Source organism: Lupinus angustifolius, chromosome LG18 (genome assembly GCF_001865875.1).
Source record: "Lupinus angustifolius cultivar Tanjil chromosome LG18, LupAngTanjil_v1.0, whole genome shotgun sequence".
In the NCBI taxonomy this organism is placed as follows: domain Eukaryota; kingdom Viridiplantae; phylum Streptophyta; class Magnoliopsida; order Fabales; family Fabaceae; genus Lupinus; species Lupinus angustifolius.
Genome location: NC_032026.1, coordinates 7,697,614 through 7,709,976, shown reverse-complemented (window position 1 = coordinate 7,709,976; position 12,363 = coordinate 7,697,614). Strand labels below are relative to the sequence as shown.

Genomic DNA, 12,363 nt, shown 5'->3' with positions numbered 1-12,363 from the left:
TTGTTCCGCTAGCTAGATGCATACAAATTCCCGAGTAAACAAAACAGAAACATCAGAAAAAGAAATGATATAACATCATATCATAAAATATAGAAACCGAATCTACCATTGAGTGTACCTTGTAAACAAGAACTCGTCCAATTTGATTATATGCTATATTTTCCTGCAAGGAGATATAATATTCATGGCTTAATTAGTAGACAGGTACTTCTACTTCGCACAAATGAAGCACAAAAATGTTGAAGTAATTTGGGAATCAACATATGTAATATCTATGTATTAACAGTGTAAAAATTTATGCACAGTTATTATATCATCTACTATTCATTTGTATAAATTTTGTTTAAAGGTCAATAATCATGAACATATAAAATGGTGGATATACAGTGAGTGTAAAAATTTGTTACATACATTTTTTCTGATTTTTAATTCACATTAATTATGTAAAGTATAGATTGAAGAATTGAAGTCAATTGAGAATACAACTTAAAAGTCACTTGTCATAATTTAGAGTTTAGACAATTATCCACTAGTTACTTTTTGATATCAAAACCTACCCTACTGATAAATAACATTTGGATATCTAATATAAGTAAACGAATTTTAAAATTATGGCCTCACATTATTGTTGTGCAACTCTCCACAACCATATTGTGATCATAACTGCACCACCACATTTATAATTACTATATCATTTTCCAGCATAAAAAGCTGTCAACAAATAGTTCAACCTATTTTTACTTGAAAAAGAAACAAAAAAACCCTAACTTGGGAGTTGATACCAATGATATGTATCCGTACATAAAAACTAGGCATTCTACAGCAGACATTATTTTTATATATATATAGTTCGATGTATAGTGTATCATGTATTCCTTTCCGTATAAAAGAAGTATTTATAATAATGATAATATAAAAACCAATGAACTATACTAGAGCCAGCTCTAGGGAGAGCAAAGGAAACATCAAGCTTTTGTTTGTAACACTAGGTTTTTTTTTCTGTTTTATCATTTTATTTGAGTTTACTTGTATTGCATGAACCATTATAACTTTGTTGGGTAAAAAACACTTGTTTTGAAAAAACTGAAATTCAAGTTCCGCACAATGACAATACATGACGGTGACATGACACATGCCTCAGGCCATGGCTGCCTCTGAAACACCATCCATGACCCACTTTTTCGACCAAAATTTTGGTAATTCATTCCTTCTTTTGTCCCCTATTGATTTAGCTCACAACTTTGAGAGAGCACACAAATGATAAAAGGTAAGAACAAACATTATCTAAAAAGTAAAAAAAGATAAGTGCATATACTTGAGCGTGAGTAAAACACATTAAGGATGCGAAGTGAGGATATATTTTGTGATTACTAACTTTTGTTTGCAAATGGCAGATGAGGGAAGTTGAGAAGTTAGTTCAGGTGGAGGCGAGGGTTTGAATGCAAACCAATTGAGGCCTTAACTCAACACTTTGAGGAGCTCCTTAGAAACAAGCCGATGAATTTCATGAACCCTTGGAGCAAAGGGACAATGCCCTTGCGAAGGAAAGAATAAGGAGACGAAGAAGAGAAGGTTGTCATGACATGACAAGGCAAAACCAAATGGTGGGAGTCAAGCTGAATATTCTACCTTTTCAAGGTAGGAATGGCCTAGATGAATACTAAGAATGAGAGCTGAAAATATTACATGTATTTCTATTGAATATACAACACACATATCAACCTAAACCAAACTCTCAAGCTACATGACCATCAAGCCAAGGCAACTGGTCAGACCAGAAACAAACAGTCTGACCAAGGAATTGAAGCTGCTGATCAAACCACCAGCCCAAGCATGACCAAGACAGAATCAGGCCACAAGCTAATGCATGACCAAGGAGGATCAAGTCCATCATCCCAATTCTCATTTCAGATTATCAAGCTATATCAAATTAGTGTTACTTAGTTCGCAAGTTAACTAGTTTTTAGTTTGTCATTTGTTTTTAACATGTGTTGCTTTTCCTTTTGGTTAGTTAAGTGTTAGTTAGATTAGTTAAGCTCGATTCTTCCTTTTCTTGTATCTGTATAAAGGGAGCTTTAGGCTTCTCTTTTATTCAAGTAATCAATATTGTATTCAAATCAATTCAACCATCAATAAAGGAATCATGAGGTATTTTTCTACATTCGGCATTAATTTCCATGAAACGAATATACTGAGGAGCAAAAGGTAAAGTTACTGGCAAGTGAATTCTTACTAGATGTCCTAATGAGGTGGAACAAATACCAAAGAGAGACATTACTAGCTATATGAGGAATCTTTCGCGTGATACTTAGAAAGAAATAAGAAATATCATGAAAAAGAAGTATGTGCTAGCGAGTTATAATAGGAACTCAACTCGAAATTCAGAATATATATGTCCTAAGGAACCGAATATGTAGATCATTAATTCAGGGATATGGAGGTAACAATGATGTGTGTGAGCAAAGATAAGGAGATAACTTTGGCTTGATTCCTTGATATACTCAACAATGAAACTTGTGATGTTGTTGAACTCCTCATATATATGGAGATTGAGGATATGCTACACAAGGCCAACCCAATAGAGAACAAATAAAAATCAAGAGGAGTTCAAGAATGAAATCCGCAACCCCCATACAGGATAGAACTCAAAATACTTCACACCAAAATCAGTACCACGAAGTTGATAATGTGTAATATAGAGCATGCTACGCAATGTTTTGAATCCATAGAGAGAGAGAGAAAAATGAGGCTGTTTTCTGAGTGGCCGAGTGGGTAGTTGTATGCTATTCATGTTCAAGATGTACGGAGGAGTAAACCATACGAAGATTCCACCCAATTTTTTTAATTTTCAGTTTAGCATGCATGTTTTCCCACTTTCTAGTAATAAGAAGGAATAAAGCAAGAAGGGAGAAAATTCAAGAATATTTTATCCTAAACTAACACTCTTTTGACTAAAGGATTAAATTGAAGTTTTTGAAAAAAAACAAAATAAATCCAAACAAAAAGGAAGGACCAAAATAAACATTCTAAATTCATAAAAATCAAAAAGTATAATTAGACTTAAGTCCCCTCTGTATGAGTAATAATCAATTGAAACCAAGAATCTGTCTACAATGACAAATCTAGCTATAATCTAATTTAGTGCACCAAAGAAAATAAATCGACTCATTCAAATTGTTTACTTTTATAAGAACTCATTCAAATTAATAGCAGACAAGAACAAGTGAGGTGATGGGAGGAAGCACAAAGCTTAAACATTTGCAGAACCAAAACAAGTTGCTCCCAAATAAGGTAATTAATAGTTAAGGTACACCTGAAAACAAGCTTTTTAATAAAGGGGTGAATAAAACTATAGTATCACACATTCAAATAATGGAAATAATCTTTGAGTTTATGATATAAAGTTGCGTACATTTACTTTTCTCATATCTCACTAAATAAAAGTTTGGTACACTGAACTGCCACATATATATATATATATATATATATATATATATATATATATATATATATATATATATATATATATATATATATATATATATATATATACTTCTACATTAAAGCTAGCAAGAAGTGGGGCATAATTGAGGTGAGGATTGTAGCAAATGTTAAGGATGACAAGATATTAATATATTGAATTTGCAACTGGTTTCTCCAACATCTACTCTAAAGAGATTCCATTCAATCATGGATCGGTTAATATTAAATTGTGAAATAGAAAAGCGTTAAAGAAACATGTATTCTTAACAATTTATATGTTTATGAGTGATTTCAAAGTTACCTTGAACCTTAATTGATTCAAATTTACCTTGAACCTTAATTGATGATATGATTTCAATCATTTGTTTATTCGATGCTTAGTACTAAGAAAGTGTATGTCATCGATTTCTCACCTGAACAATATTCATGGGACATAAGATCTTCATAATCTTAAAAGACAAAAATTATGGGAAAGCTAACATGTAAATAATAAATATTTGATTGAAGTGACACAAAACAATATTTTAATTTACTAACTAATTTAAGAGTGTATGTTTCAATTTTAATCACTATAGCCTCCAATCACTCGGAAATAATGAAAAGATAAAAGTAAACACAATGTTTTGAATCAAACATCAAGATAATAATTTCATAATCTTTTTCATTTATAAATATTCTCACTCATCCCCATATTAAATATATCATATTTGAATATACTTAACATATAATTCATAGTTACATCCTAACAAATACACACCGTCATAAATTTTCGAATCTTATAAATATCGAAAAAATCCCGGTTAAGAAAGCCAATTCTTTATATTATGCATGCTCCTAACACCAACATGATTATTGTATATGTGAATATATATATTTAAAAGATCGAGAGAGACAAGCAGACTTTGTTCACAATCTAATTGAACCCATACGAGCTAAATTGTTGTTTTCTAATGAGGATTTGCCAAAACATTAATTTTTACGACCAAAGCAACACTAATGTTTAAATTTTAACTACACAATTTCGATTTTATTGATCCATATTAGTGAGTTCTTTCTATATTTTCGTTTAGACTAGAATTCAAAAATTGAATCTTATAAACCTGTTAATATAAACTAAACCGCCTACCTAGATTGTTGAAGTCCATAAATGCTTCCCTATATATACACACACACAGTAGTTTTAGGTTTATATATGCAATGCAACTCGATCATAGCTTGCACTGTATTGAGTTAATCATCAAATTAAGAAAGATTTCTACACTTAAGATTTTAAATTTCTATTATGAAAGTTAAATGTTAATATGTTAATATTTTATGATAGATCAGATCTTAACCCTCAACTTCCTTATCACTTCACTCCCTAAATTCTTCACTTTTACCACTTGACCATTTTATGACTCTCATGAAACCATATCATGATTACGATTGCAACTAGAGTAGAAATTTTCCTCAATAATCCACAAATAAAGATTAATAATATAATTTCAAAACTTTGTTTATGAGAAATCAAGATTAAACACATTACCTTGAAACCCCAAGGGGTATAGCTACTTAGGACAAGTGCACGGTGGAGCTAGATTCATCATTTCCCTTACTTGGATTTGTGTTGTTCTTCTTTTTCTTCTTAAAAGGAATACCTCTTGCCTTAGCTTGGAACTCTCTAACCTCCCTAAGGTACAAACGGATTGAGCCACTTGCAAAAGGGTTAGTCTCTTGTGACCCTCCATTTTCCTCATAAGCAGCCCTTAACCTACCTATAAGGGCATCAAGGCTACCCCAAGCTTGTCTTAGAGGGCATGTGCAAGGTGATGGTGGTTCTGGCTGCCCATAGAAAATGCAACCTTGAAGGTGAACCTTGGTCTTACCAAACTGGTCTAGGTACTTTAGAAAGTCCAATACATGGTTACAATTGCACTGTGAAAGTGGAACTGGTGGTCTTTGATTCTTCAAGTATTGACCAAAAGTGTTCCAGTCCCTTCTTTTTTGTGATTCATAGCGGCTAAGTGTTCCTCCTTGGTTCTGCTGCTGTTGATTGTGATGGTAATCATTTGGAAAGCTTGATGATCCTTCTGCTGTTAAATCCTTTCCACTACCACTTGCAGACATTATGGTGATCAATTATGAAGATTGAGAGGTTTTTTCTCCAATTAAGGAGAAGCAAAGAAGAAAGGAGGTGAAATGAATAGAAGAGAGTGGAGGAAGATTGAGATCACCTCATTGGGGTAATGAGTAGACATTTTATGGGCCATATTTTGTTGATCTTTTCTTCCTTTTTTTCTTATGCAATAATGTTCCCCAACCGATATAAATAAATAAAATGTGTAAATTATACTAACATTCTTTCCTTCCGATTTAGAGAAATTGTACCAATCATCTCTCATTTTTTTACACTTATACAAACCCTTGATTTATATATTTTTATTACACTAACTATCTAGCATGAGAAGTAAGTGTAATATTTTAAACAAAAAATGTGATAAATGTAAATTAAATAAAACATGGTATATTGTGCAGACATATCTAAATAATATATAAGTAATGTTCTTTGTTATTTTTGTTACAAAATATATCAACAATTCTAAATATATATTCTTTAAATCATTTTTATACTATATCGTAACGAACTAAAAGTAATAAAGAGGTATTGACTCGTATATTTTTTGGATTTGTCTACACAATATATCATATTTTGTTTAACTTAATCACATTCATAGTCTTTTTTATTTAAAAGATTACACTTATTTCTTATGTAGAGTGGTCAGTGTAATGTATATATATAAATTAGATGGTTTTTGTAAGTGTAAAAAAAAAGGAATGGTTTGTATAGTTTCACTAAAACTCAGGAGTATTAGTGTAATTTACTCTTACAAAATTTAGTTGGTTCAGTTCATCTATTATTTGTTGTATTAATTAAAAAATATATATATTTAAATTTAAAATTTAATGATTAAGTATTTTTATAACTAATTATAACAAATTACACGTATATACTTTTGGGGTAATAGGATATGCTCTTATTTTTCATGTTATTTATTTCGTTGTTTATATTTGTACTTATTTGTTTTGTGACGTTTTTAATGAATTTGATATGGATACTAAGTGAAATGTGAAAGTAAGCAACATTCACACTTAAATTATTTAGTAAATTAAAATGCATTTTATATGAAATCAAACATAAATTCATTATTTTCTACTTAGTTTACTAGTGTGATGAGAGCAAAGCCGATTTTTTACTTGCCCCCTTAGCATCACACATATGTACTTGAAGAAAAACACACAAAAATAAAGCTTAGATTCTTCAATTTAGAAAATTACCCAAAGATTGAATAGATTAAAGTTTATAACCATGTCAATGTGGTTTTTTTTAATAGGAAATAGAAATGTCATGTGGTGAGAGGTTTAGTGGGTACTAATTTTCATATTTTCTATGAACATCACCTATGCATATAATTAGTTCAAATTAGGAAGGTTGAACACAAAAATCGTCAACGCCTTAGATGTTAAATTAACATAGACAGAATATAAATACATAGTATAGACGCTATAGATGCACAATTATCAACAACAAAAAAAGATGCAAAATTATATATATTTTGGAGAAACATAATGTCATATCAACTAGCTCTAGGTTAAGCATAAATACAATTATTGTTGAAGCATGATTCCAACAAGAAAGCAACAAAGAGACATAGCTTAGTTTTAGTTTAAACTGATTTTTCAACTTTCCTTTTTTGGTAAGAACTAGACGTTATGGTAATTTTCTGTTTTGGCAGTTTTTCCTATTTTGGAAAGTTCTATTTTTCTCTTCTTTTTCTGTTATGATTCTTTGCTATAAATCTCTGGTTATCTTTCAATTGAAAATCAAGAATGATAATAAAGTTCTCTGAGGTATGTTCATGTTAAGAGTTCTTATATCTCTTTTTATCTTTGCCTTCTTCTTCTTTGATTCAAGGTGAAAGGTGGTTATGTTCTTCACCTTCACTCATTCTGTTTTTCTATCAATAGAGTTCATGTTTATGCCATCTTCTTAAGATGGTATCAGAGCTTTAAAGCTCTGTTGCGCTCCTATATTCTTTCACATCTTCTTGTTCATGTCCTATTTGATCAAATGCTTCCGTTCAAGATTCATCTTCAATGACTACCAACGTTTTGAGTGATCCATCTAATCCTTACTTCATACACTCAATGAGAATCCTCGTTCTGCCATTGTGTCTAAGCCCTTGAAAGGAGGAAACTATCATTCTTGGTCGAAAGCCATGGAAATGGCACTAAAGACCAAGAATAAACTCCAATTCATTGATGGTAGTTTGTCAAAACTCTCTACTGATGACCGTTTGTTTGCTACCTGGGATAGATGCAATACATTGGTTCTGTCATGGGTCAACCAATCTGTAGACTCATCTATAGCTGAGAGTGTTCTTTGGCTTGAAACGACTTTTGAAGTATGGAATGATCTTAAGGAAAGATACTACCAGGGTGATATCTTTCGCATATGTGAGGTGCAAGAAGATCTCTATAGCTTGAAGTAGGGAAACCTTTCAATTGATGCCTACTACACTCAGTTAAAATGCCTATGGCAAGAGTTAGACAATTTTGGACCTATCCTAACATGTATGTGTGAACTCAAGTGCAAAAGTACAGTGGTTCCTGTTGTGAAGGCGTATAGGGAAAATGACTATGTTATAAGATTCTTGAAGGGATTGAATGAGAAATACTCTATGGTGAGATCTCAAATCATGCTCATGGAATCCTTACCTAGCATAAATAAAGCATTTTCTCTCCTGGTCCAACAAGAAAGACAACTGAACACTCCCTATGAAGAACCTAGAATCTTCACTAGCAATACAGAAGAAACCTTTGGCAGAGGAAGAGGATTTCGAGGCTCAACTTCAAGCAAGTTAGGAAGAGGAAGGAACTATTTTGGTAGAGGGAATAATACAAGGATTTGCACATACTGCAACAAATCTGGGCATACAGTTGATGTTTGCTACAAAAAGCATGGATATTCTCCAAGTTTCAAGAACAGTAATAATGTCAACAACATTATGAGCAATGAAGAAGATAATGCCAATAATAGTAATGATGTTGAACAAAGTCAAAAAGATTCAGGATCAATGCCTTTCTCTCTTGATCAGTAGCAAGCCATCTTGATATTGATGAAGCAAAGTAACACCCAACCTCTGCACATCACTAATCAAGTCAGTTCAAATCCATCAGGTATATCACATACTCCTCCTATCTTGTCCATATCAAAGGATTGGATACTTGACACTAGAGCCATAGATCATGTGTGTTACTCAATGTCAAACAACTTTCAATCCTTTAGGGAAATAGCTCCCATTCATGTGAAACTACCCAATGGCAGTGATGTTGTTGCTGCTATTTCAAGAATTGTCTTTTTCTCTAATGGCTTCTATCTTTCAAATGTTCTTTACATACCTAGTTTCAAATTCAATATCATATCAGTTTCTAAACTAACTGTATCTCTTAATTGTGAGTTGATTTTCTCTAAGATGAAATGTTTAATCAGGAACATAATTCCTTGAGGATGATTGGTGCAGCTGGGATTATGAAAAGATTATACATTGTTAATAGTAGTAGTTTGATTAGTAATACTCCCTGTATAAGCCAATTCAATACTTACAAAAATGATGTATGGCGTAAAAGGTTAGGACACTTATCTCATGCTAGATTGATGACTATGCATAAACAATTTCCTTTCATTTATTTAAAACCATCTAATGATCCTTGTGAGACTTGCTTTTATGCTAAACAAAAGAAATTGTCATTTCAACAAAGCATTTCTGAATCTTTGAATGTTTTTTATCTTATTCATGTTGATATATGGGATTCTCTATATGTCCCTTCTATAGGTGGACATAGATATTTTCTAACTATAGTGGACGATAAATCTAAGCATACTTGGATTTACCTTATGAAACTTAAATTAGAATCTTCTGCATTTTTAAAGGCTTTTGTTAACTTTTTAGAAACACAATTTGGCATTAAAACAAAATGTGTTAGAAGTGATAATGGCCTTGAATTCAAACTCAATGAATTATATGCCTTAAAGGGAATCACACATGAAACCACTTGTGTTGAAACTCCCCAACAAAATGGAATAGTTGAAAGCAAGCACCAACATATCTTGGGTGTAGCCAGATCTCTCATATTCCAATCCTCTCTTCCAAAGTGTTTTTGGAACTTTGCTGTATACCTCATTAATAGACAACCTAATCCTTACCTATCTCAAAAATCACCATATTAGATATTGTTTAAGCATGATCCTAATTTGATGATTCTTAAAGTGTTTGGATGCTTATGTTTTGCCTCTACTCTTGTTAGTCATAGAAAGAAACTAGATCCTAGATCTAGAAAATGTATCTTCCTTGGTTACAAACATGGCACAAAAGGATATATAGTTTATGATATAAAGAACAGAGAAAATTTGTTAGTAGAAATGTAGTCTTTTATGAACATGTTTTTCCCTTTGCCTCTGATTTTTCAAACAACAAGAATGAAAATGAATTTTCTCTACCTACTTATCCTTACATGTCTTGTGATCATTTTCTTGACTATCCTACACAAATTGAGACTATTGTTGATAGAAATGATGTTGACACTGAGTTAGAATGAAGTTGAAAACCATATTCCATACAATATTGATAATGAGCATATAGATGAAGCAAGTCCTCGTCATGAACCTAAACCTAGTCTTAGAAGATCCACCAAAATTAAAGGACCACCATCACATCTATAAGATTACCATTGTCTCTTATCATTAGAAACACTAGCCTTGAATAAACATCGTATTGATTATCCTCTCTCAGATTACATGTCTTATGGTATGCTTTCTAACATATTCAAACACTTTATCCTAAACATAAACACTCATATTGAGCCTTACTCCTATGAGGAGGCCATAAAATATGAGCAATGGAGATTGACCATAGATAGTGAGCTTAAGGCCCTCAATGAGAACCACACTTCGATCCTAACCAAACTCCCTAAAGATAAGAAAGCTATAGGCTGCAAGTGGGTATTCAAGGTTAAGCACAACTCTGATGGAACCATAGAGAAATATAAAGCTAGGTTAGTTGCTAAAGGGTATGTCCAAACAGCTAGTCTTGATTACCTTGAAACATTTAGCCATATTGTCAAAATGACGACAATAAGAACCATGCTTGATTTATCTGCTATTAACAGTTGGCACATCCATCAAATGGATGTCAATACATCCTTTTTGCATGGAGATTTGCTTGAAGAAGTCTACATGAAGGTGCCTTTAGGTCTATCTGTTCAAAATTCAGCATTAGTATGTAAACTACAAAAATCTCTCTATGGCCTAAAGCAAGCCAACAAGCAATGGACAAACAGTTCTTGTGTATGTTGATGACTTGATGGTTGTAGGAAACAATTTGAAAGAAATCACTCAACTTAAAGACTTCATGAACAAGCAGTTCAACATCAAAGACTTGGGTGAATTGAAGTACTTCCTTGGAATAGAAGTGGCTAGAGCAACAAGAGGAATCAACACATGCCAAAGAAAATACACATTGGACCTTCTAAGAGATATTGGACTCCTTGGCTCCAAACCTTGCTCAACTCCTATAGATCCAAATGCAAAGTTACATGGAAATTGTGGTCATCCCCTCACTGATCCTAGAAAATACAGAAGGCTAATTGGAAGGTTGATCTATCTCACTCATACAAGACCTAACATCTCATATTCAGTGAGCCATTTCAGTCAATTCCTTGCAAATTCCACTAACATGAACTATGAAGCTGGTTTGAGAATTGTCAAGTATCTCAAAAATGCTCCTGGATAGGGTTTGTTATTTCCAACACAGAACACAACAAAGCTAACTGGTTTTAGTGATTCAGATTGGGGATCTTGTGTTGACACTAGGAGGTCAATCACAGGTTTTTGTTTCTTCATTGGTAAAGCCTTAATTTCTTGGAAGAGTAAGAGGCAAAAGACAATGCCTAGATCCTCTGCAGAAGTTGAGTATCGTGCCTTAGCTTTGGCTGGTTGTGAAGCAAGGTGGCTGAGTTATCTTCCTCCTAACTTACAAGTTGATCATGTTACTCCAAAAATGCTTTATTGTGACAATCAATCCGCCCTTCACATAGTTGCCAATCTTGTCTTCCATGAAAGGACAAAGCGCATAGAAATTGATTGCCACTCAATCCGTGAAAGAGTTCAAGATGGTGAGGTGCATCTCCTTCCTATTTCTACCGAAAATTAGTTGGCAGATTGTCTGACCAAAGCTTTACACAAAGGCCCTTTCAATCGATTCATTTGCAAGCTTGGAATGTCAAATGTTCACATTCCAGCTTGTGGGGGCGTGTTGAACTGTGATTCCAACAATGAAGAAAGCAATAAAGAGACATAGCTTAGTTTTAGTTTAAACTGATTTTTCAACTTTCCTTTTTTGGCATGAATTAGTCGTTATGGCAGTTTTCTGTTTTGGCAGTTTTTCTTATTTTGGAAAGTTATGTTTTTCTCTTCTTTTTATGTTATGATTCTTTGCTATAAATCTCTGGTTCTCTTTCAATTGAGAATCAAGAATGATAATAAAGTTTTCTGAGGTATGTTCATGTTAAGAGTTCTTATATCTTTCTTTATCTTTACCTTCTTCTTCTTTGATTCAAGGTGAAAGGTGGTTATGTTCTTCACCTTCACTCATTCTGTTTTTCTATCAATAGAGTTCATATCTATGCCATCTTCTTAAGAATTATTGTTTGCCATTTTTCAACACTAGTAAGCCTTATGCCTTACTAATGAAACCTATTTACCATTTTTACTCTAAGCAAATCAATCCAATAGCAATATCTTGCACCAACTTTTTTTATATATCTTTAGTAAATATGTTTTAA

At 32.6% G+C, this 12,363-nt stretch overlaps 1 protein-coding gene across 1 annotated transcript; it reads right to left on the bottom strand.

The window, feature by feature from the left end:
* LOC109332659 (protein LIGHT-DEPENDENT SHORT HYPOCOTYLS 10-like) lies at positions 1–5,675 on the bottom strand. Its single transcript, XM_019567674.1, has 2 exons — positions 5,009–5,675; positions 1–163 (listed from the first exon to the last, which is right to left on the bottom strand). The coding sequence occupies exon 1, from the start codon at positions 5,587–5,589 to the stop codon at positions 5,035–5,037; it is 555 nt and encodes a 184-aa protein (XP_019423219.1). The 5' UTR covers positions 5,590–5,675; the 3' UTR covers positions 1–163; positions 5,009–5,034.